This window comes from Bos indicus x Bos taurus, chromosome 22, assembly GCF_003369695.1.
Source record: "Bos indicus x Bos taurus breed Angus x Brahman F1 hybrid chromosome 22, Bos_hybrid_MaternalHap_v2.0, whole genome shotgun sequence".
NCBI classification, from domain to species: domain Eukaryota; kingdom Metazoa; phylum Chordata; class Mammalia; order Artiodactyla; family Bovidae; genus Bos; species Bos indicus x Bos taurus.
This window is the reverse complement of record NC_040097.1, coordinates 58,970,737-58,997,909: the sequence shown is the minus strand read 5'-3', so window position 1 is coordinate 58,997,909 and position 27,173 is coordinate 58,970,737. Positions and strand designations below refer to the sequence as shown.

At 38.4% G+C, this 27,173-nt stretch overlaps 1 protein-coding gene across 10 annotated transcripts in view; it reads right to left on the bottom strand.

Moving 5' to 3' along the window:
• SLC4A7 (solute carrier family 4 member 7) overlaps positions 1 to 27,173 on the bottom strand; it is a 123,687-nt gene that overhangs the window by 36,986 nt on the left and 59,528 nt on the right. For 8 of the 10 annotated variants that reach the window (XM_027523456.1, XM_027523450.1, XM_027523447.1 and 5 more), the window contains 10 exons: positions 25,664 to 25,852; positions 22,251 to 22,619; positions 17,804 to 17,919; positions 15,798 to 15,955; positions 14,029 to 14,116; positions 12,540 to 12,686; positions 8,704 to 8,810; positions 6,360 to 6,534; positions 2,661 to 2,794; positions 1,282 to 1,527 (listed from right to left, as the gene is read on the bottom strand). In XM_027523456.1, the coding sequence (XP_027379257.1) occupies positions 1,282 to 1,527; positions 2,661 to 2,794; positions 6,360 to 6,534; positions 8,704 to 8,810; positions 12,540 to 12,686; positions 14,029 to 14,116; positions 15,798 to 15,955; positions 17,804 to 17,919; positions 22,251 to 22,619; positions 25,664 to 25,852 (1,729 nt within the window). The remainder of the gene's footprint in view (positions 1 to 1,281; positions 1,528 to 2,660; positions 2,795 to 6,359; positions 6,535 to 8,703; positions 8,811 to 12,539; positions 12,687 to 14,028; positions 14,117 to 15,797; positions 15,956 to 17,803; positions 17,920 to 22,250; positions 22,620 to 25,663; positions 25,853 to 27,173) is intronic. The other 2 variants (XM_027523455.1, XM_027523454.1) reach the window with 1 other exon arrangement.

The following is a 27,173-nucleotide window of genomic DNA, read 5'->3' as shown; positions in this document are numbered from 1 at the left end:
TGACTTGCTTGAAAAAGCTAGAAACCCACACATGAGAAAACAAATCTCTGAATATTGATTCAAAAAATGAACAGAACAAACAAAAATATTCTCAACTGGACCATGAGCTGTTTGAGAAAAGGTGGGAGGCTGGACTTTGGATTCACAGAGGCTCTGTCATTTACTAGCTCTTTGACCCAAGTCAAGTTTTAACCTCAAAGAGCCTCAGTTTCTTCATACACAAAAGGGGCTATGATACGAATGACTCACAAAGACATAATGACTAACACTGATACGAATATTAAGCAACACTCAACACAGTGTCTGCCACAAAATGTCAGCTGAACAAAGGACTTGCACACACAGAAACAATGCTGTAACCGCTGTCACGAGCTGTGAAAATCATGCTCACACTTCTTAAAAATCAGAGTAACAGGGAAAGAGAGAAGACAAAAATTTATGTTAAAAAAAATAGTTTGAGAACAAAGATGACACAAAATAGACCTGGTATCAAAGTGTCGCTAATATTTTCAAACAGGTCAATATCTTACAGGAAGCTGCAGACTCCTCCGTCCTCTGTCCATCAAAGCCGAGAGTGTGGAGGACAGAGGGGGAGGAGAAGTGTGACGCGGGAGCACAGGGCGGGGGCAGGAGGAGGAAGGGTTTTGGTCACCACCTTCCTCCGTGAAAGTTCACCAAATGCAGGCTCAAGCTCACATGAACTGTACGCAGGACAGCAAATACAGGCATCCACCTCAGAACATGTCGCTTTAATAACCTTCGTGACGTTTAAGTGTCTGCCAACCCTTTGCAACTATTATAATTACTTCTCAAATCCCATTTTTTGAGTCTTAAAATATTTTCATTTCATGCTTTATCACAAAGAAAATAATCCACTAAATAGCATACAACAGTATACTGAAATTATATTTTAAAATAACATCCACAAAAATTAATGAAAACGCACAACATGAATATTTAAATATACGGTGGGCAGTTGCCAAACAACTGAACTTAAATTGGCCGATCCAATTTAAATATGAAACCAAAAATATACACACCTGGACCAATAGTTTCATGGAATAACAGTGACTGAATTTGTTCAGTCACATTTATGTCCACTGAGTGCTTTGGTAAGATCTCACCTGTAACAAACAAGTCAACCTCCATATTGCCAGTTGGGTAGTTATAGCTTGATATACAGTGAGCATCACGTTGCAAAAAAAAAAAAAATCTGTTTTCTTTTGCTCTGAAACGTCTGCAAAAATACATTTTAATATTAGGGGAAATAGAAACACTTACGAGTAGCTGGTCAGTTCCTCTAAATTGTTGTGCATATTAAATGCATATGTTTCTCCTAAATGGAAGAGCTTCTCCAAAGCCTCGTAGATGAATATGATGCAGATGAGAGCTGCAAAAGCCTCCTCAGTGAACCGAGTGATGTAACACACCAGGCTGCTTGCATCTGTTGCAACCAAAACAATGCACAAGAAAGAAGTCCATAGACCAATACTGGTTCTCAGAGACAGATAGGAAAGGTGGTAATCTCTGTTTGGGAAGAAAAATAAATGTGGACACGATCAACATATACATGCCAAACAGTACTGGTACTTAAAATTTCCACAATAAGCAGTAAGAACAAACACATGACATTTCTAAAGACAGCTTATTACAGAATAACAAAATAATGACTAGAGAAAGCTCTATGTGCTTTTTTTTGCTTCAACTCAAGACTAGCTTGTTATTAGACTTAACGGTTATATTTTACTTATACAAAAGTTTTACAGCGAAAACCTACCAGGCAATATGTACTTAAAAACAAAGAGCTCACTTTAGAAACCAGTTATGAGGCATAAGCGACAGACACCGGCCTCCAGGACACCTGGATGTGCGCTGCTCTCTCTGCAGACCCAGGGCCCCAGTGTGAACACAGCGGCCACACCCCTGCCCCGCCGTCACACCTTCACCACCACTAGCTCCGCCACCACCAGCATGACTCATTTTCCAACTCAGTTTCAAATAAGTGAGTCTAAAACAGGTCAGGCCACTACATTCTCTATTTATGTGCGTATCATGCCAGATCAGAATCAGCTTGTTCAGGAAAGAAAGAACCAGAACAAGAGGAATTAGATGAATCAAACATGTAACAGCACCAAGTTGTTCCAGGTTAAACATCCAGCTGCATTGCTCTCACCAAAGGGACAGTACTGCTGGGTCAGATTCTGAGGCCATGGGCCAGCGGCCTGCACTGACCCCGTGCATGAACACCCCCCACCCGCTGCCTGGCAGAGCCAGCATCCGCCTTCTAGACGCACCTCTTCCTAAACTTCCTAGTAAGACCGGCATACTGTACAATACCTAATTCAGATTTAACACCTTCTTACTAGGCTGAAATCTGCTAACACAAAAGATTTTTATTGTCCCCCACGTGACATGCTTATCAGAATTCAAATCCACGGACTTTATACTCAAGGTGACTGGCGTGAGAGCAGAAGCCAGAGGAGGGTTTGCCACACAGTAGCCCCAAAACATTGAAAAAATATATATATATACTGATCAGATCCTCTTTTCCAGCTATTAATAAATACACAAAGAACTTTTAAAGTTAATACAATAATATATATATATATACACTATACACTTACGTAAACACATGTGAAAAGTGGATAGCTATTACATACCTGCAGAATTTAAATAAAATTTTTTCAAACACTAAAACTGGACCTGTGCTCCCCAATATTGTGAGAGGTTGCCCAGCAAACAACGAGTAGGCAATCCCAGTTAATGACGCTCCAAAAAGAGACTCTATTGCACTCTGTTTAAGGAAAGAAGAAACGAATAAAAGTAATACATCGTGAACATATCTCTAACCTACTGTAGTACATGTAAGACACCTGAAAAATAAAAATATTAATCAAGTGGTTTAAAAAAATACAGCAAATGCAACTTTAAATCTCAAACTTAACATTTAAATAAGGAAAATTAAAAACATTTTAAATACACTACAAAATTGTTTTGTTTTAGCATACTAGAGGTGAACTTTTGCAATCAACCTTAATTTAAAGCTCAACACTGTGGGAGGCAAGGAGAGTGGGGTACATGGAAGACAGACACAAGAGGCTTCAACCCCCTCTATATAACATGATTTCCTTCTGAAGCCCGTGGTGAGGACAAAGATGCATATATTATTTCAGTATTTTGGTATGTCAAAATAGTTCATTTAAGAAAATAAAAAGTATTTGCAGTGTTTGATACCATGTGTTCCAAAAAAAATCTACTCCTTCAAATAGATGACCAAGACATCATCACATGGTCCTATCATTCTCAAATTGATTTCCAAAGACAATTTCCCACACATTTTAAAGAAATTATTCTAATATGACTGGCTTAACCAATAAATATAAAAAATGAAATGCTTAACACAAATAAATGAAAAATCTCCTGGAAACCATAGAAAAGGAAAACCCATTAAAGTTGGGTTAAAATGATAAAATGAAAGACTCAGAAAAATCTTAAAAGCTAGTAGGCCAGTTTTATTTCACCACCAATGTCACACCCTAACTGATTAGGTCATGAGTTGGGAAAATGTGTAGACTCTGCCACTACAGGGAGGTGGGGGCTGAAAGAAAACAGTTTCCATTCACAAACATTAAGGTCAACTGGAATACATGACCAGGAAAAGGGAAAGCCTAGCATTAGGAAAGCAAAGAGAAGGCACTTGTGAGAGACAGCCCTCCTGGACCTGGAGGCAGCAAGCAGCGAGCAGAGATCAGGGCTCCAGGGGACCAGATCTGAGGAAGCAGACCGCCTCCTGCGAGCCGTGAGCTGCTGAACCACGGCCACATCTCAAACTCACCCAGCCCAACTTTCCTCATCTTTGAATGTGGGTGATGAAAGTCAGGAGAGCTTAATGAAGCAGTGTTTCTGAAAACACCAGCAGGAACAGAGTCTGGCATCTGGGATGCACTCAACAAACGGTAGCAGCTCTCAACATCAGTACTAACAGCGTGTCAGAATCAAACTCACAGCAGAAACAGTTATGTCGCAAATGAGACACTCAACTCTTAGTATAAAAACAGGATCAAACCCACATACAGACTCCACTTTTGGCAAAATGAAGAAGAGTTCATGTTAACAATATATTTATGAGTTGTATGAGATAAATGTGTTTTCTTGCCCACAGACAAAAAAGACTGTCCTAGAAGACACTGATAAGCTGTTATAAAAATCCTTGGTTCAATTACAGTATGCATATTTAGAGCTCAAATCAAAGGGAAAAAATGTCTAAACATCACCCAGAAATAGAAAGCAGGGAAACAGAAACAAGGAGATGGCAGATAAAGAAATGCTAATGGCTGGGGGGTGGGGTGGGTTGGGGGTGTGGAGAGGCCGAGGGGCACAGACAGAATGAACTCCCCCCACCAGTGCTGTGTGGAAAAAGCAGACTCTGCCAGGTGGAGACCTTTCTTACCCTTCCCCTCACTGCCACATTCACTAGTTCCTATACCCAGATCTACTTTTTCCCCAGTTTTAAACCATTTCTATCTTCACTGCCAAACCGAAGCCCATCTTTCCCTAGAGAAATCACAGCCCCACTCTGCTGCCTCCCCCAGCCCACATTCAGTCTCCATGCCACCCAGCAGAAGCCCGCCTTCGGCACCCCCTCAGCCCCTCCACTGCAGGGCGCGGGGCAGCCCCTGCTGCTGTCGCTGCTTTCTCTACCTCTGATTTGGTCTCTGCAAAGTTATACCGTCCAGATTTCTCATTCAAAGCTCAGGCTGTGCCCATGTCTAATCTGCTGGGCCACTTTCTCCTCACTCCCCTCCTTCTTCTGATCCATAAATGGGGATAACTTCCCACTTCTCCTCTCCCTTTAAAGTGCTAACTTCATCTATCTCAGCTTCCCACTCTGTATTTCTTTCCTACCACTCTAGAAACTCTGGATCTACACTTCCTAACGTCTCCACTTTTACCTCAAACTCCAATAAAGCACCTGAAAAGAAACACATCGTCTCCGTATCAGGTCCCTCCACAATCCTTCTAACTTCTCTGCTTCTATAGGTCTTCCTTCCTCTCACTGGTGTGCCGCCCAGCACACCACGACACAGGAACTGCATGTACACTGTCTCATCTTCCTCTCACTTAGGCCCCAGAGGACAGAAGACACATGCCCGTGTCTTACCCGTGTCCATGCTCCTGCAACGTCTAGAGTGCTACCACACACATGGGGTACTAAAGAGCAGGATGAGGTGGGGAGCCAGTGAGTGACAGTCCAAGGGGAAGAAGCAGCATCTCCGTGACGGTAACAGACAAGACACACGTCCTTGGGGACCGGCAGAAATACACATACCACTTGTGACAGCTGCTTTAAGCAGCTTACTAAATAGATATATATCTGGTATAATAATAGAAAAGAATAATGTAAATGAGTCTAAATAACCAAAAGGAAACTGAGTTGAAAGGAAATTTCAGTTGTCAGGTTTACCTCATGTTCAGCTTATGAAACACTTGAATTAAGCAATTATTACTACTTTAGGTTTGGTTGGTTTTTACAAAGCCTAAGATCTATAAAAGATAAACTTTCTCCAAGGAGTAAATATCATTAAACAAAATACACTTAGGAATCACAAACTGTCTCACTTAAATGCCATTAAAATGTATATAAACAGCAACAAAAAACACTTTCTCAGTTTCACACAGCAGCAGGTGCGGCTCTGTAATCACAGCCCCAGTATGGTATTATCCAGAACAAAACATAAAAGCTTTCATTCTAGTCATGGCAATATACAGATGTAGTTTTCAGTTATACTTTCCAGTTAACACTTTGGACAACTTTCACACAAGTTTAGTAACAGCAAAATTAAACACCGCTTCAAAATCCACCATTGTCCATAATTATGCTCCCTTCTTCCCAATGGTCTGCCTGGTGGACCCACCAGGGCAGACGAGTTACTGGTAATCACATGGCTCTAACTAGTCCTATGATGCCCTGAAAGTCACAGAGCACCCACCCCGTGCCCCCAGTGAATTCTCCCACCCACGACCCACCGGGACGAGTTCAGTTCATCTGAACACCCCCACCCACTCTCCCCCCACCAAGACAATACAAGCCTTTTACTCAATTGATAAAACCATTCATCCAGCAAGCCATGAAAAACTTTTCTTTTTTTTTTTTTTTTACCTCAACTGTGCATCTTCTCCTGTTCAAATGGCTCCCCCATGCTTTCCACAGCCATTACCTTTGGGGGAAGTCTGCTTTGGGGCGGGTTAGTCATGCTGTGGGCAGACTCTTCAAATACAAGTAGGAAGAGGGAGACAAATGCACAGACACTTGCCTCTGAGCAGCTAAGAGCCTGGCCGCTACCAATCTTTGTACTCACTATTCTGCCTTCTGTAGCTTCTCCAAGCAGCCCTCCAAAAGTGATTACAGGAGACATACAGGCACAGTATAGGAAAAGAATCGAGGCCAGGCACTGCAGACTTAATGCATCCTTGAAGTCACTCAAGAAAAAAGGTGCTTTCCTTTTGATGTCAAGTATCAAACCACCAAAAAGCCTAAATAGGTGAGATGAAACTCGTCAAACTGTACACTAGAGGATTCTGGCTGTTCACACTAAAACTATGGGCTACATAAAACTGCTGGTGCCTAGCATTTGTCAATAAAAATTAATATCCTATTTAAATAATGGTACAAATTTTAGAAGACACACTCATTTAATCTAGTCCACTGACAGCAGAAAGGTAGATCTCACTAAATTAAAGGAGACACAGCATCTATATCTTACAGACTATATACTGAAAAGACTACAGGCAAACGACTTATATAAGTAAATACAATATCAAACACAAATGTGCAAGGAAACGTACAATAAAAATAAATAAAACCTAACAGCCCATTTATGAAAATGTGTGTAAGCAATGCTATTAATCATTATCTACATTATAAATCTTAAAGGCAAGTGTGAGAAATATCAGGAATGCAATTATAATATAAATCATAAGTCCCCAAATGCCCTTTAGTAAGTACCTGTGCTTAGGTTCACTCCGTAGTGAATTAAATAATTTTACTTTTAAAATTAATACTCCAAACACATAAATATTTGGTCTAGAAAAAAGTCTAAAAACTATTTCAGTGTGTGTAATTTACTGTATATGTAGTCAAACCAGTGTGCATATTAATAAAACAAAGATGTTTAAATTAGTAAATTTAAATCTATATTTGTACATCAGATCCTTCTCATTTCAGTGTTTCTTCAATCAGACTTTTGGATACACCTGATCTGAAAGCACTCCACTACAAAACAAGCTCTGTGAGGAGCAGGGACCTTGTCTTATTCACTGCTATTCTATCCAGGGTTTAGAATACTGCCTGGGAAGCAGCAGATACTCAGTAAATACTGGTGACAAACCAGTAATTCTATAAAATACATAATCATTTAAATCCCTACTGCAGAAAAATACACCAAAAAAGTTAATATTATGCTTTCAAATGCTTGAGATCAGCATTCCTCAACCTTACTGGCACCAGGGACCAGTTTCATGGAAGACACTTTTTCCACAGACTGGGAGGATGTGAGGGGCGGGGGGCAGCTGTAAACCCGCCGCTCCCCCGGCTCTGAGGCCTGGGCCCTCATGGGCCATGGACCAGGGCCAGGGCTGGGGACTCTCGCTCTAGACGTTTCAAACTTTACCATTCTAGTTGTTTCCAAAGTTAACACTGAAATGAACCTAAACATACACTGACAGCTGGAAGAAGTTATCCTATAAATACGACAGCAATGGGACTAAAAAATCTACAAAGGAAAGGGTGCCAACTTGTAATAAAAATGGTGCCAATGATAAACTAATGAAACTATATCATCACGTCAAAAATTTATATGTGAGTCTCAGGTAACATGATCAGTAGGGGCCTGACTATGTACTTGTTAGTGACTAACCCTACCTCAGTTTGAAGAAGTAACAATACCAATAACTCAAATGAGCACCTTTTGCATGGGGGCAGAGGTTTACTCTAGTATATTCAGAGACTACTACTATTTAAGATCCAAGATCTTTAGCTCATAGGGAGCACCAATGGGCAAACAGTATCACTATCCACATGCTTTCTTCTAGACTATGGCAATACCACGGTATTTTTCTATCTCTACAAAAAATTCTAAGACAATGTTTGTACCTGAAAATATTTCTATTTTTTTATCCCAAGAATTAACTTCTGCAACAATTTTTCTAACTAGGTTTCCAGAGATTATATGCTTGTCTGCCTGATTTTACATCATCTCATGGTATGCTGCTCACGGAAGAGTTTTACATCTCTGCACACACGACACAATGGCTGCGATTTCTCTCTGTTCCCATCGTTCTGACTTTCTATGAGAATGGCAATAGGGCGCCATGCTTTCTCAAGAAATCTTCTGTACAGCCAATTATATTAACCTACTACAGAACTACAGCATTCTTAACATATGCTGCATAATGTTTCTGTTTTAAATTAAATCCTAGTATACAGAACCCAATATATTCTAGTAAACTATTTTTAAATGCATAGTAATTATCCTTAACATTATATACCTATGAAAACAATACACTTTTTTTTTAAAATATGGAAAAATACTAGACAAACTTAGTTTCCAAACACTTGGAAAGCAAAAGCATGTCTCTGCCTTGTCCATCACATCAGTCTCTACCCCCAAGAGACACCCGCACGGAAGCAGCGTCTGTACCCACCGTCCAGTCCTCTGGAGCTCGGGCCCCGCGTGGTGTGCTGCCTCCTTCGGGGCGTCGCCCGAGCTGGGGGCAGATCCATTGGGAAATACAGGAATCTTTCTCTTTTCCTGCATTTCACAAAAAAAGAAAAACAACAACACACACACCTTTCAGAATCCCGTTTTAAGGAAGCCAAAATAGCATCTTTGTTAAAGGGAACATGAGCTCTCCCATTGATTATATGTCTAACCAGTACTCCTCGAAAAAAAAAAATGCTTCCTAGTATCAACTTCCACTCTAAAGACACTGCACTTTGAAACAGAATCTAAAATTTGTCTCTGTTAATATTTCAAATTTAAACTGGCATTTTTCATTTTATAATCTAACATCAAATACACTATAGAACACTCACACACATCATTGAAAATTACTACTCAGCAACAGGGACATAAAAATCCAATAAAACATCTCTTCAACTAAAATTTTAAATCCTTATTCATGTTCACTAGTGAAAAAATATACTTTATACTTTACATTAAGAAAAAAAGTAAATGCCATTTTTTCTTATTAAATACTTCCCTTAAGATGTAAGTAGCATGAGTCATCAAATAAATTTTCATAAAAATGAATTCCCTACTATGTTTTATTACAAACTCAAGAGTACTATTCTCATGATAAAAGATACTCTCCTCCTCAGGGAGCAAGTTTTGCTACCTCCAAAGGTCAGAGGTTACTGGACCAAAAAAAAAGTGGGTTGGGGGAGAGGTGAAGTGGGAATAGAGCAACAGAGGGACAGAGAGAAGGGAGACAGAGAGAGGAAAGAAGAGGGATGGGGAGAAAAAAACATGGGGTGGGGGTGTGTTCATCCCAGGGCCACCCCCAGATCAATCACAGCAGTGAACTCCCTGGGTCACATGTTCAGTATTTACAAAGTAGCACGACTTACCTATAATCCTAAAACTACCATTTGAAAATGTCAAGATTAAAACTAACTTATATCACAGTTCAAAGGGGAAAGAGGAAACAAAATTACTGAACTCCCACAAAACAAATCTAATGAAAATACTGTACGTCACAATTGATGCAATACAGCAAAAGCATCACTCAAGAAAACAAAGCAGCTCTTACATTAAGAAAAATGAAAGGACAAAAATAAATGTATTAAGCATTTAATTCACCAAATGTGAAAAAAAAGTCTTTCCTGAAGGAAAGTGAAAGGAATAAAACAGCTAAATGCAGAAGCTGAGTTACAAAACACAATATACTTTTTTAAAAAGGAGAACTGAAATAAATATTAAAAGTTGCTCTATTAGAACAATATGATTAAATATCAGCTAATATACAACCAAAGATATGACAAGGGGGCAAAGTCACAAATTTTATTTATATACAAGATAAAAATATACAGTGAGAGGGGGAGAGACTACACAGCACAACCCTGTGCAACTAAATGAAAAACCTTGATAAAATGGGTACTATACTTAAAAAAAAAATTTCCCAAAATTGACACCAAAAATCAGGAAAATAGGTCATTTTCTAGGAAAATATAACTTACCAAAACTGATTCCAGAAAAAAGAGAATGCTTACACAAACCAATTTCCACAGAAGAAATAATAAGCTGTTGAAGTCTACCATATAAGAGTCAAGCTCAGGAAATTCTACTAAAAAATCTTGCAAACTTCTAGAATCAAAGTATTCTAAGCCACTTAAAGAGCACACAAAAAGGAAAACTTACAAATCTGTTTTTATGAAACAAGTTTAATGATGATACCAAAATGTAAAGACTGCACAAAAATCTATAGATCAATCTACTTACAAATGGAGATGGAAGCAACTTAAATAAAACATTAGACAAAGACTACAGACACTTCAAAGCCTAAGCTGGGTTATTCTAACAATACAAGAGTGTCTTCAAATTAAAGAACCTATTAATATGATTTACCATAATAACTGGTAAGTAAAATTCATATGATCATCTCCAGAGATGCTAAAAAGCCCTTTGACAAAATTCAACATTCACTTATATTAAAAAATTCAATAAAACATAAATTAGGGTATTTTCTTAATATGATAAAATATGTATTTTGGCACCAATGATAGTAACTTAATAAGAGAAACACTAATGACTTTGACTACAATTATGAAAAAATTAAGAAAGGCCCTTTAAAGTCAACTACTATGTAAAACTATTAGAGATTTTAGTCAATACCATTAGACAAGAGAAAACATGTTAAAGGTGTAAGAGTTAGAAAATGAATAGTATTATCTTTTATTGGAGACCACATGACTATACACAATAAAAGAATTGAGGAAGGCAGCAGGATACAAAAGAAATATACAATAACCAATAGCCTTCATACATATACATATATATAAAAGCAACAGGCAATATAATGGAACAAAGACCTCAATTATAATAGAAACAAAGATAAAAGACTTATGTACACACTCACCAAGAGGAGTGTAAGGTGCCCATAAGGAGAATTTTATAACATTCCTTAAGGACACAAAAACTGACTTGAAAATAGTCAGGAGAACAACTGGGGAAAGATATACCATGTTCTTGAAAAGATTTCAACTTTCCCTCAGTTCATTTAGAAATTTAATTTCCATCACAATTTTTTAAAAATTACACTTTATTTCTGTAAACAGAAAGTTGATTTCAAAGCTCGTATGAAAATAAATATGCAAAGATGACCAAACAAATTCAGAAAAACAAGAGTAAGAGAGAGGTCAAGAATGAATGCAGATCTATCAGATATTAAAATATACCAAAAACTCTCAGAAATTAAAGTGTGTACGTGGTCCATGCCTAGACCAATCAATGGAAAAGAAATCCCAGAAACAGACCTGAATGAATATGGAAATTTAGTAAATGATAAAGACAACATCACCAAAGAAACAGAAAAATGCTTAATTTTTTAATAAACTGGGACAAACAGACAACAATCTAGAAAAAAGATGAACTGTAGGCATTCTCTACATAGTACATCATGATAAACGCAAAAGGATCAATGAATAATTCAAATGTTAAAAAAAAGTTGGTGGAGGGTGATGAACAACAAATATTCAGGAATACTCAACTTCACTAATTACAGAAATACAAATTAAAATCACATTAAAATGCTTGATACAGTTAAGATAAGGATACATATAATACTGACAAATATCCAAAAGTCTGACAAGACACCATGCTGGTGAGGCTGTACGGAAATAGGCGTTCTCATTCATCACCAAAATGAGTCCAAAACAGTTCAACCCAAGAAGAGGAGATTCTGGCAACATCTGCTAAAACTGTCAGTAAATTCCCATGTAAGCCAGTAATCTTATTCCTGGGAATCTATCCTACAGACCCATCTGCCCAAGACCAAGATGGCAGGTGAACACTACGATGTGGTCTGTAACAGCAAAAGACTGAAGACAGCCTGCACCAGGACAGGACAGACTACAGTGCGTCCACACTGGAATACAACAGAGCTGTGCGGAGGAGGAGGAGGAAGATTTTACCATTTCTTACCATCACACCTCCAGGAAATACCGTTACCTGAAAAAGGCAAGGTGCAGAACACTACACATAGGATGCTCACGTCTGGTAGGAAAGAGGAGAGAACAAGACTGCGTGTTCATACTTCCCTGTACTGAATAAAAAGTGGAAGAATAACACGAAACGAATAGCAAATGATGACCAGCAAGAGGTGGGGACAGGGTGGGATGGCAGAGACGACACGGTGGGGACAACTTCTCCAGGTGTAGCTCTTCACACAGTTTTGAGTTTTGAAAATGTATAAACTACTTGAAAAAGCTTAATGAAAAATTAAAAAAAGGAACTCAAAGAAGCATTGTGTAAGGTCCTCACCTGAGAGGGAACACTCTTCGGTGGCTCTATGCGTATGGAAGGGTCCCACTCTCCTGGAGGTAGGACAGTCACTTGATCTAAAAATTCATCAATTCCAGATAAGAGGTCATTTCTGTCTTTTGCTTTATAAGCTACATCATGAAAAATCTAAAGAAAATAAACACATTGAGTAAAACGATTTTAAAGTTGAAAGAAAATTCCATACATAGTAATCCACTTTCGATATCATAACTAAGTTTACATAAAGATAATTACCTAAACTCTTGACCCTACCTTCGATAACAACTTGAAAAAATAATTCACTATTAGTATTACCAGATAAATTAACAGTAAAAATCAAACAACAAAAGAAACTAATGACTTGCTAATACACAATAATTTTTAGAAAGAGGAAATTTTACTTGGGAAATAACATTTTAATGTCATTTATCCTAAAGGTATAATGAGGTATGATAACAATTTTACTTAAAATAATTAATTAATTTGATCCTTCCTATTGACTGGGTGCCTACTGTTTGGTAGGTACAATTCTTTTCTTTTTCTGTTGTTTATTTTTGGCTGGGCTGGGCCTTGACTGCTACATAGGCTTTTCTCTAGCTGTGCTAAGCAGGGGCTATTTCCTGTTTGCGGTGTGTGGGTTCCCACTGTGGAGGCTTCTCTTGCTGGGAGCACAGGCTCTAGAGTGTGCAGGCTTCTGCGGTTCGGGCACACAGGCTCAGCATGTACAGCTCCCAGCTCTAGAGCAATGCTCAGTCAGGAGTCGTAGCTTAGTTGCTCCAAAGCACGTGGGATCTTCCCGGACCAGGGACTGAACAAACCCATGTCTCCTGCATTGGTAGGCGGATTCTTTACCACTGAGCCACCAGGGAAGTTCTGGCAGGCACAACACAGATAAGTCAAAGTCCCTGCACTCAAGAACTCAGGGGCAATTACGTGAATACACTACTGCAGGTGGATAACAAAAAGTCCTGTACAGATGAAGCAGGGTGAAGGAAGGGAATCGGATGGGGGAGAACAGGGTGGCTGAGCAAGGTGTCTCAGAGGAGGAAGCGCTGCAGGAGGAATCTGACTGAGATGAGGGCGCAGCATGCAGGGAGTAGGGTGAAGGGTGGAGACAGTGCTCAGCGTCCAGAGGCCGCCACGAGTATCATATCCAAGGCGCAGAAAGGAAGTCCAAGTGGGCGGGGCAAACAGCAAAAAAAAGGAGCCAGTCAGAGCAGATCAGGTTCAAAAAGCACAGAGATGAGACTCTATTAAGGCAGCAGTGAAGAGCTTAAACAAATACACAACAGGGAGGCCACGGATACATCTACATTAAGGAGATGATTTATTCAAATCTGCGTATTACTGACAGCACAGAGGAAAATACTGTAAGAGAAAGATCCATAAAATACACTTTAAAATCACCAAAGAAGGTAAGAGAGTCTATAATTTAATATGCATTATATGCTTCACAATCAGTGTCCGCGTCCAGGGGCGTGTTCGTTACCTCATCCGTCATGAGGGTGGCTATTGATCTTCCAATTTCGTGATACTGTGGTGCCTTGCCTGCAGGCCCCAGCAACAGAAACAAAAACCTAAGGGAACATTAAAACGGAGAGATCTGAACATGAACAACAGACATAAGTCTAGGAATCATAAAGAAATCACACGAATGTAAACACAGAAACATTACTCAGACCTCCTTTTCATCCTCACATCCTAATGGCCGCAAAAAGGTTGGCAACTCTATTCAGACGAATCACAAAACTAAAAACGGCATTCATAATTAAGTTTTGCCAAGTTATTACTTTCCATCTTTCTTAGAGTAAAAAAGTACTTAAGGAATCAGTGTTTTACATTAAAGATGGTGCTGCCCATCTTCTATATCCTTTCGAATTTTGAGTAAACAACTTTTTCTGGTCTGTACTGATGAAAAGAAGTAAATAAGTAAATAAAGTGAATACCAATCCCATTTAAGTACTTACTTTGGCTTAAGAAAATAGTTGAGTATTCATAAGAAATTCATGGTCCCTCAAACTACAATCTGGATAAAGACACTATAAGGGAAAATAAGGGACTAACCCTTTTGGAAGTAAAAGCATTTTATTTGCAACTCTTATCGTTTAACAGCCTCTTATTGTTTAACAACCTCTTACTGCCTATCCCATCTCCAGAGGATCTTCCTGACCCAGGAATCAAACAGGGGTCTCCTGCATTGCAGGCAGCTTTTTTTTTTTTTTTACCAACTGAGCTATTAGGGAAATCCAAAAAAAATTATTTAACTTCCTACTTAGGTATATTCTTATTAGCATACAGTAAAATATTAATATTCATACTTATCCAAACTGGGAGTATTCATCTTCCTGGTTTGTAAGAATTTAAACATGAATCTATGAATTACTTTTCTCATTTATCTCAGTACTGTACCATTAATGCAACTCAGGAAAGCTTATTAAAAAAAACTAGCATGTACATTTCAATCAGGCTGCAATTAATTCTTCATATTTATTACTATAAAAATATATTCTTAATTATTCTCATTTGTAATTAAGTTCATATAATCAGTAGCTAACTGATCACACTTTGTATTAATAACACAACTTGCTAATTATTCTTAATGTATATTGAACAGAAGATTGGATCAGGTCAGAACAAAGCATTCTGCCTAATTCAGGGGCATTATTACATTTAATCAACCCTGAAGTACTGTTACCCTCATTTTACAAGGAAAGTTTAGAAAGCAGAAGCCTGGCTTGACCATCCCACAAAAAGCCGCAGGGCAAGGATTCAACTCCATCCTCTCTGACTTCAGTGCCTGCACAGAACATACTATGAACAGAACTTTATTATAAAAACATAAATGCAATGTATTTTTTAAAGGATGCTTTTTTTAAGTTCCAGAAAGAAAAGAAAGAAAAGTGAAGTCATTCAGTCGTGTCCGACTCTTTGCGACCCCATGGACTGTAGCCTACCAGGCTCCTCTGTCCATGGGATTTTCCAGGCAATAGTACTGGAGTGGATTGCCATTTCCTTCTCCAGGGGATCTTCCCAACCCAGGGACTGAACCTGGGTCTCCCTCATTGTAGACAGACGCTTTACATCTGAGCCACCAGGGAAGTCCAGAAAGAAAGAAAAATCTTTAATGCTCTAATAGTCAAGGCACTGGGGCAATGACGCCGTTAACCATAAAAAGGAGTTTTCATTACATAAAGCAACATGTTCCTCTAGATTTGGGACATTCTGGAAGAACGTTAACTGCAGTTAACCCTCCCTTACCTTGTAGGGACGGGGACCTCAGTTAGCCCTGAGAGAAGAACAGCGGGAGCCAGTCTCACAAACGCAATTATAGGTCTTTCTAAAAAATCCACCTCTCCCACCAGAACATTGGATGCCTCAGCTCCTGAAGGAATTTTTCTCATGAAATTCATATCAACCTATTGACAAATAAATAATAATTTAAAATAAAGTGTACATGGTACTAATCAGTCTAGAAGGAAACAGGAAAAAGATGCTTTAAGACTACTATTCGCTAATCAAAACTGGTGATCTAAAGGATGTGTAAGTGCCAAAATTCTCACAAGTACAAAGAATGAAGCTGACGAATATAAAAGGGCAACCAAAACAGTACTACCAAACAGTACTCCCAGCTGGATTACTGTCATGATCTTCACTACTGCAGAGATCTACATTACCGATATAGCACTATTCATTAAAAAACTATTGAAGACAAAAGTATAGTTCACAAACTAACAATGGTCCATGAAATTATACACAGTTCTAAAAATATTCATTTAGTCATTATCTACTGTTTAATCTTAGACATGAATTAGTTCCTTGGTATTTTATGTATTTTATAAATCCTTTTTATTTTAATGAACTATGGGCATTCCCCAGTATTTTCAGTAAGTGGGAAAAATCGTTTTTATTTTCATTTACAAGTAAAGTAGTCATAATTGGCATACGTATATGGTAGTGCTGTATAACTGAATTAGGTTGTCTGTGTATAATTACAAAGAAAAGGTTATGGACATAATATCGAAGTACAGGAACTTCTTCGTGTGTATGCAGCTTCACACAAGTCACTGAACAACCACTACCAGGGCTTCTAGGAACACAAATCCAGCACTTACAGCAGGCCTCTTGAGTCCCACACCCAGCGTGCCACAACTACAGTGCCAGGAGGCAGAGTCCTGCCCGACAGGGGGCAAGCGGGTGTGCACAGGGATGGACCAAGTGAGAGAAAGCACAGCTGTGACAGGAGCAACACAAAGGAACAGCACCCGCCACGTCTAGAGGAGATCTGTGATACAGACCACAGCAACCTGCTCACAGCAACTCCGCTGCTGAAAGCCTGACACTCATCTGAGATAACTGGAGCATCAGTTATAAAAACACGATCAGGTTCCAACAGAACAACAGTACAATGTCCCAAATGCAAGGCTTTTAATTTCAGAGCATGAAGCTCAGTAAGCTATAACGCAAATCATCATTTAAGTGCCTTTTCTACAAAACGTGATCTATAGACTTCGCATCATAAAGGCTTAAAAATTGAATCTTACTTGAAATAATGGCATTTAATTAGAAGTCTGACTTTGTATCCTATAGTGAATACCATCCAACACCATCAAAAAAATTGCAATGGATATCAGATATTCAGAGGTAGTACTCATAAAGTATGCTTTAAATTCAACTGTAATTTGAACTTGCAGGGTTTTGCTTTGTTCTTTTGAAATAAGCTCTTTTTCACATTTCATTTAAACACTCACCTATAAAAATTAAAAATCACAGTTGAGACAGGTGAGTTTATTTTCAGTCCATGTCTTTACCTTCCCCTACCCATGGGGAAGCACCGATGTTCCCCAGTTACATTCCAGAAAGCACTGACACCACAGGACAGTAATTCTGGGATCACATTACAGCCGAGAAAAGGCTGAATTGTTACTGCTGAAACATCACTCCCAGAATTATCTTTCCGGTAGTGGCAGCTCCACAACAAACGCCTGTAGTTTGTGATATCTATGCGTGGGTATAGAGGAAAACACCGTATTACTCCCATATTGTCAGAATTTCTGACACTAGTAAAATATAACATTATTCAAGTGCTATGAGACTGTTACCTTTTTTCACAATTTCTTATCTTAAATTAACATCACAAGCATCACATCAGGTTTACAAGCACCGGTTATTAAACATTATTATAATCTCTGTTAATACAGTCACACTGCTAGCAACTGCCTCAGTAAGCATGATTATGAAAATGTATAGTTCATAACAGAAATTACCTTGCTGAAGTCAACAGTACTATTTTCTCTGCTTCCTCCACTTCCATTACCTTTCATTTCTCCACTTTTACTATTGTCCAAGTTTCCAGGTGCAGACTGTGGAGAGGCCAAAATACCTGTATTTAAGAACAAACAAATTCCCAAGTAGTAAGAAGAAAATTCACTTTGCAACCTGAATTTGCTCATATCCTGAAAGTGATGGGTTTACTAAAAGCAAATGTGCTAGGTAAAAAAAAAAAAAAAAAAAAAGTGCCCAGTGTTAGTACCATACCAGCAAGAGTGGAATAACATTTTAAGCCATAATGAAGCTACACATGTTAACATTTAAAATAACATAATTTGCATTTACAAAAATGGTGGCCTTTTGCAAAAAGAAAAAGTGAGAAGGTGGAAGACCTGGGTCTGCTCACCACTATAAATACTTGGCACATCAACTGTCACTGTATCCTTAGACATGTGAACTGCAGACCTTAAAGATGCCTAACCACACTTACACACTTACATCAGTAACAATGTAACACTTCTGATAAACCCTAAATCCAAATGCAAGAGCTACATCAATGAAATATACACTCATTTTGCCATAATCTTCATAATCAGAAGTTTCCTCATGAATTTTCATCTCTCTTGGGTAAAATTCAAGTGCTGTCTACTGCCATTATTCCTAAGGACTATGTTAAAACACAACAGCAATGTTTTACGATATAAATACAAAGAATGTGGATCTTATAAGGGAACAGATCTATGTTAAAATAAGTCCTCTTGGCTACTTTGTAGCTATGTGCGTGACCTTAAGCAACTCACTCAACCTCTAAGACACAGACAGTTCAATCTATAAAATGTGTTTGTTTGGATTAGAAATGATATGCTACTGCTGCTGCTGCTAAGTCACTTCAGTCGTGTCCGACTCTGTGCGGCCCCATAGACGGGCAGCCCACCAGGCTTCCCCGCCCCTGGGATTCTCCAGGCAAGAACACTGGAGTGGGTTGCCATTTCCTTCTCCAATGATATACATTCTATTAAATTAGCTTGTCTGGATTACAAGTGATAGATATATGTTCATGCAAGGTATACTCAGTTCAAGTAAAACTCAGCAGCAACAAGCCACACACAAAAATAACCTAAAAACACCAGTAGCATATTATTAATCATTACTACTATGTATTTTGCAAAAAGTTCAAATGTTATAAAAATTTTAGAGTACATAACACAGATTTCTACCATTAAATGTACCTAATTTTTTCAAAACACCCAAACTTTCTAGTTCAAGAATACAGTAATCTTAATATATTAATACAGTAATATTGGTATTACTAATTAGTAATATTACACTAATATTAATATATTACCCCAAACACTGAATATCACAGGAGAAAATGCACCAGACAATTGTCACAGACTTTACCTCTAGTTTTAACTCTGCCACTCACGACAGCCTAGCGACCCACAGAAATTCACCACTGCACTGTTTGTGGTTAGAGCCTATAAACTTTAAACAGTGGCAATTAAATTTTAAAATTTTAAGCGTATCAGATATAGTCTATGCATTTTTGTTTTTATAGAATACAACATACACTAACTAGTAACCTGAAACTAAGTCATTTGAGTTCACAGCTTAAATTCAATAAAAGAAGACTTCATGACACCCACTTCTCTGTTAAACACCTACACCAGGATGCCACTGTGACCCCAAATTTCAGTCCACTTAGTCATATGCAGTCCACTTAGCCATATAACCATTCCCTAGAAATTGTAAACAATTCCGAAATAAAAACTATTCCCTAAACTGAACTCATTTTTCTCCATTTTAGCCTCTTCTTTGACCTTTGTCCCTAAACTTACATAATAGAATCCATTCCTCTATTAAAATACATGTCCAAGTGGGAAGAAGAAAAAGTTACGCGATATTTTTCAGTGGTTTCCACCAACTCCCACACAAGAAAATGAAGAGTATCATGAATGCCCTGGCAGCAACTACAAGTGACCATCAACACACACACGCTGCTAACTACAAACTGCATCCAACCTGCAGACACGTAACCAAAGAAAATATAGACACAGCTTCTCAGAACAGCCCTAGCCACCACACCTGGGGGACAAGAATGGGATGCGGAGAAGGCTCAATAGGAATGGGAAGAAGAAACGACCTGCAACTCAATTCCACCAAAGTCAGAAGAGAGGGCGCGAGGAAGTCAGGGGCTTACCTGCTCACCTTGAACGTGTTAAGGCGGCAGGCCGGGCACACTCAAAGTTTCCCACCACCGCCTTCTCCACGCAGGCTTTCCTAATGTCAGCTAAGTTAAACCTATATCCTGGAAAGGTAAAGGAAATGTCCTTGCTCCTACAGTAAATTCCTAGTGCTCAGAATTAAATGAATAAATTCCCCCAAATTAAAACTATAACGAGCACAGATAACTTGGAAGGACTTTCTTTACTTGCTTTAAGCAAAAGAAAAAGCAAATATGAGTACGTATAAACTCAATCCTGGGATTTAAGTCATACTCTGGTAATTCTATTATTTTGCCCTTCCATTTTTTTCCCCTCAAAATAGCATATCTACCTAGAGAAAAATTAAGCAAAGATATTGAAGTTTCCTGTCATTAAAAATTTGAAAGCAGAAGTGTTTGGAGCAGCAGTTCCCATCCACGGGAGTTTATGAAGGTGCTGGCAGCTGGTGGGTGTGGGCCAAGGGTGGTGCTCGATAGCTGATGATGCACAAGACACCCTACCACACAGAAGTGTCACCCCAAAATGCCAGCAGCGCCCAGGGTAAGAAACGCTGCGTCAGAAGGCATCACAAACACTGAAAGGGAGTTGCGTCTTTTACGTAAGCGTTCTCTAAAAAATAGCTAATGGGAAACACTGCTTTCTTTGTTTTTCTTTCCTACAGGTATTCACAAATTGTGACCTCATGACACAAAAAATCTCTGGCATTGGTCTCTCAGAAATGATGCTGAGGCCACCTTCTTCATCAGACTTCAGGAAAAGACAGCAGGGTTTCCAGGTGCTCTAGGCAGCGGGGACTAAGGAAGAGCTGTCCCTGTTACTGTGACTACATTCCTTCTACAGTGTCATCTTAGATAGCAATTATGAGCTCTCCCTTGTCCTCAGAAATCCTCTCTCTTCCCTACACTCTAGTTTTTTCCAAAAGGCGAGTAAATCCCATGGCATACTTAACAGCAGAGGGAGTAAAAATTTAATTATGTCCATCAATTTTCAGTTAATTGCTCTTTTTACCCTCTTAACATGACCTAATAAGTCACTGGGAACCTGCATGTCCCTTTCTTCCCATACAAAGTTTATAGTCTCTTATCATTAATCAGATTGAAGCTGGTAAAACAAGAAATAGTCAGTATTACTGAGACATATAGGTAAAAACAAATGCAAGGGAAAGTGACTTCAAGTTATTTTTGTTCAAGAAAAATAGTCAATTTTGTTAGTCCTTTTTAATGAAGTAAAAGTGTTCATTATTTCTGAGCAATTATTTCTAGATATCCTTCCTCCATTGTTGTTTAGCTACATTATAATACATCTTTTCCACAAAGTATTAAAATTTACAATGAAATTCTATACTATTGTTGTAGGTAATTCTGGGTTCAATTCCTTTGTCTGGTCATTTATGGTCTAACCTTAACATCTCTAAGTCTTAATTTTTTTCACTGTACAAACAGTGATAAGATAAACTCATCAAATAGAAATATAATAACCCTTAAGTGAGTTACAAACCGTTTATCCACTAAGACATAATTTTTCTAATTTATGTAGAAATAAATCCTATCTGCAACTATAGGAACTCTACTCCTAAAAATTTCAAGATTAAATTCGGATTAAAGATAGATACAGCATTAAATAAAAGACAACTGAAGTCTACTCCAAATTATAAAACTAGTCTGGGAATAATGATGACTCCAGGCAGTCAACAGTGAACCTCAATCTTCTCAGAGACAAGATGAGAAAAAGAACATTCATTCTACCTTTATCAGGAAGGTGAAAACATATTGCATTCCTTACACAAAAGCACCAAACAGTAGATAAAAGGCTTTTCATTATACTTTATGTAAAGCATGTGTTCATTCACTTGATGGAATGAAATGCACAAGAAGAGCCACCATTTTTTTTTAATCATGGCAAATTAAAAGATGACTTGTAAAAATGTCTACATTTGTCTGAGCCATTCAAATGTATTGACCTGTAAAACCTCAGTAAAAAATTTTCAAAGGGCTTAAATTATGTGTAAGCTCCTTTGAGATCATTGTAAAACTTAAAATTTTTAAATAATTCTATCCTTCTCTATAATACACTATAAAGAAAAAAAAAACATGCAGAAGTCAAAATAAATTGTAAGCATCATCTACATAATGCTGATAAAGCTATGTGCTGAGAGGCATTCCAAGTGCAAGTGGTCCGGAGGCAGAAAGCACCACACGTGAGGACTTTGGATAGTTGCCTGCAGTTACGTCAACATTCTCCTCAGTCTTCTGCTCCTGGCCTTGCAGCGCTTCTAAGTCTTCCTCGGGCGGATGGATTACTACTGTGGGAACGCCGGCACTGGCAGGCGACACCAGCAGCTCTGGGGCCTGCGGCTGCCTCTGCCGGGAAGCTCTGGCGTGAAGGCGGCTGAGGCTAGGGCTGGAAGGAGGGCTGCTCTGAGGGGTGGGTGCGGGGCTTGTGCACCTCGAGCCCGCAGGGGTCCCGGCTCTCGAAGAAGGAAGAAGATGACTGACAAGAAGAGACAAAGGTGATTCTCCTCTCAAGGAAAGGTTTGAGGCAGACAGACCTGTTCGCAAAGAGTGGCGGGAGGCTGAGAGGCCTTCCCCTGAGGTAAAACAAATAAATGAAAAGTGATGAAGTTTTATCGCAGAAGGCAAACGAGACACACAAAAATCAATTTACACTGTAAACCGCAAGCTTTAAAAAAAGGTCCAAAATTTCAAATTCATGCTGTCAGGGTTAGCATGACAATCTGATTTTTAAATATTAGAAAATCACTGGGAAATGGCTTAAACTATAATTAGTTCTCTGAAGGTGCATCCAAAACTCAAAACAAAAAAATGAAAAACAACGTTAATGACAGATGGAGAGGGACAATATTCTGTTAGGAACGAGAAAGTCCAACAGTGTGGCTTTAAAACAAAGAATAATAACAATGCAAAGCTGTTGCTTTAAAAAATGATAAATAGCAAATGAAAATATAGCACAAAAATAATCTAAGAAACAGAACCCCAAACAAAACTTACCAGCACTGACAGCTTATAGTTAGTGCACTTTATCTACACTGGACCAAACTGCTACATATTCTCTCACAAGAAGAGCCCACATGAACAGTATCTAGTGATTCCTAACTTAAAGTTAGTATCAAGTCTTTATAACATTAAGCCAACAGGGCACCATCTACTGACAAAACTCTCAAAGTAAAATGTAAAAACGTAAGGCGAGTCACAGGAATGTTTTTTCAAAATAGAAACATGTCAATTTCAAAAGATAACATATTCTTGAGCTCACTATCTAACTGATATTAATAAATGTCCTAAGATATGCTTCCATATCTAATGCAGCAGATAAATTAAAACAAATACATATGATGTTTAATTTAACTAGCAAAGGATAAAGTATTTCTTACCAACAACAATGATAAGGAATTCTAGAGTATTTCAAAAGGTCATGTATACTTATAGTTCAAACACCAGGTTATTTTAAGGAAGAGTAGCTTAGTGGAACGATATTTTTTTTTTAGGAAAAGCATGAGAAATATAACAATCCCAACTGATCTAAGTCCGGGGTCGCGAACCTCCGGAATCTAATGTCTGATGATCTGAGGTGGAGCTGATATAGTAATAATAGAAATATCCGGAATCTAATGTCTCACAATCTGAGGTGGAGCTGATATAGTAATAATAGAAATGAGATTCACAATAAATGTGACGTGCCTGAATCATCTCAGAAGCAGCCTCCACCTCTCCGACCCTGGTCCATGGAAAAACTGTCTTCCATGAAACCAGTTCCCTGGTGCCAAAAAGGTGGGGAACTACTGATATAATAAAAACTACGTGCTCAAGAGATTCCCAAAATATTACATATATTAACTATTACTCCATAAACCACCACTATTTAGGTAAAAAATAAGCCAGATGCAGAAAAACTGTTAAAATTACAACTATAGTAGTACAGCAAAATAAAAGAACGCCCATGCTAAAATGGCATCTACAAGAAAACAGCCAATGTCTTATGATTAAAAGGAACCAACAGACAACTGGAGGATAATCAGGAACCACTATGTATGGAGGAGAAAGATTTGTGGTCTCTCTGGGCAAACGAGTTCACTTTACTCAACTAGAAAATATGCAATATATGGAAAGATGAAAAAAAGCGGTGACATGGATGGCTTGCTTTCAAACTCAACTTAGGCCCGTAAGAGATTTCTTTTATTCTTCAGGTCCCTTGAAAATAGAAAGGCAGTTTTAAATAAATTAAAAAGAGTTTTAATGGTCAAATACTCAGAAGAAAATGGACTTAATTATCTTAGACTGAGCCACAGAAGGAGACTGAGTACTGCTAACTTTACATGTGGTAAGTCTTCCACCTGTGAGTGTGCTTGTAGCAGCTAAGAGCCACACTCTTATTTCAGAGATAGAAGGATGAGCAGAAAGGTTTGTGGCCCAGCCCCCACTCCTCTTCACTGTAACTCTCAGGTGCCTTGGGTAACAGTAGCAGCTCAACACAGCAGTGACCTTCAGATCAACCCCAGTTCTCTGCCAGAGATCTAACAGATCAACCTGGGTTTTCCAGAGTCACTGTCACATCAGAGCCATCTTTGAGACCCTAACAGAACCGCAGTGACAGCATGCCAGCTGTAAGACAGGGACAGAGGGGAGCAGCTACCGAACAGTCTCCCCAAGTCCCATCAACCCACTGCTGAGCCGTGAGTGAGTGGACGTGGGTCTGTGCCACCCTCCGTGACTTGAAGACATCATGAAACAGGAACGAGTACAAAAACCTTTTACAGATTATGTCAATAAAAAGCTGGGAAAATTAAAAGCAAACCAGCTCCAAAATACTGTTTATGCCCAGCAAGTACAGTCTACTCAGGAGGAAAAAAAAAATCCTAGGAAAAATCTAATATTAAAGGTCCAAACACAAGACTTTGAATTTTCAAAAGATTAAACTACATTTATAGATAGCAATTTACAGCTCTTATATCAACCATACAAGAATTCTTGAACAGAAACAAAGAAGCAAGGAGGAGAGTAATCAGGGTTACGTACAGTGTAGTATCTGAAAGAAAATGAAAGTCAAAATCGCTCAGTCATGTCCGACTCTTGAATTCTCTAGGCTAGAGTACCGGAATGGGTAGCCTTTCCCTTCTCCGGGGGATCTTCCCAACCCAGGGACAGAACCCAGGTCTCCCACATTGCAGGCAGATTCTTTACCCGCTGAGCCACAAGGGAAGCCCAAGAATACTGGAGTGTGTAGCCTATCCCTTCCAGGGGATCTTTCTGACCCAGGAATAGAACTGGAGTCTCCTGTACTGCAGGCAGATTCTTTACCAACTGAGCTATGAGGGAAACCTACAGTAGTGTTTAAATATTACCAATACTTCAGTGTCCCATTTTAACAGAATAAATGCTTAATTTTCTCATCTAAGTAATTTCTACAGAAAATTCTGCCACATTATAAAGACATTTCAGAAATGAAATATTTAAATGTACAAATACTATTATTTTTTGAAAAAAGAATTAAAAAGATAAAAGACCTATGTAATTATCTACAAAAAATGAGTTTCTTTTCCCAAATGCTAACTGTAACAAGCTGGAATGCTGTTAGTAAAGTGTTAGAAAAATTGGACACCACAACTTATCTCACCGTTCCTTTCAAGCAAGTGAGGGTCAGAATGTTTCTTGCCTATGTCTGCAAAAGAACGAACTAGGGGGATCCGGCTGGTGAACCTCTTCTCATTCTGATGGTGGTGCCTCTTTAGAAGGGCTTCTCTGACATTCTCTCTGATGGACTCGTCCAACTGGCCAGAGGCGATCATGTTGTCCAGTACCATATCTAGGCAAAGAAAAATACACAGATAACAATCATTGTTACTACATAAAATTAGCACCTGGATGACGGTAACACATAATCAACAGTAACTGAAATCTTACCAGGAAAATAAGATTCTTACATAGCTCTCAAAAGCATTATTCTCTTCTAACACTTAATAATGGATGCATAATGATAAGTATGAACACTACCCAACAAAAATGAACATATTAATAGAGACTTTGATTTTAATAAATACTATTATTTACTACAAAGCTATTGTTACACACCAAGAGCCTTCCTATATAGCTGAAGGTGCTTTACTGATATGTATATAATAAATTCCATTAAACTGGATATTTAAATAATACTGGTTTCCTAAGAAATGAAGGTATTTTATGGCTTCACTTCATATTTTTCTCCAAAACTGTAGATGAATATCTGTACTCATTCATTCAATAATTAACTATTTACTGAGCACCTATTATGTGTTAGGAATACAGCAATTAACCAAGCAGACTGAGTTTCTGCTCTCACTCGTCCAGAGGTAGAAAACCAGTGCATAACTGAACAGATAAAACATGAAGTAGTAACTCTGTGGAAGATGTACGTATCAGGCTTGAGGGGGTGTGAGAAATGGGCGGGAGGGGGGGGTTGACGGCAATGATATTTTATATGTTACTGTGCTGTCTGGACTATTTTTAATTTACAAAGTACACACTGATATAAATACTTTTGTAAAGCACCACTAACTTGAAATAAGAGTCAAGCTTTCAAATCTGTAATATTCCTCAGAGAAAAACTGTAAGGGATCAAACTAGCAGGGAAACTCTAACAGTAAAACCACAACTACAGGCTACCATGTATGTGAAAACTGGACTATACATTTACTAAGATATACTGTATTATGTGATCACTGGAAAACCAAAGTAAGACATACTACATTTAGCTAAATTTAATATTTCTAATTCCCAAATCACTTTCTTAGTCATTTATAGAAGACAAGAAAGTTAAGGACTTTGATAACTTAAAGATTTGTAGCACAAGGTCAAATTAACAATCTGGAAACATCAAAGTATTTCCAGCCTGAGAAATTCTAATAAATTTATGGTTCTCTTGAAAATCAATTACGATAGCCTTTTCTTTTTATACTGAGGTGACTATAATGCTAGTCAGTCACACTATAAAATTTATTACTATTGAATTTGATTTTGGTTTTGAGCAACTTCAGCTAATGACCAAGTAGCTTCATCACAGCCATCTTTTTGTTCTTTCTCTCTCCATTTCCACTGGTACCACCCTCCACACTTCAGGCCGCTGGCATTTCTTGCTGAGACATTCCAAG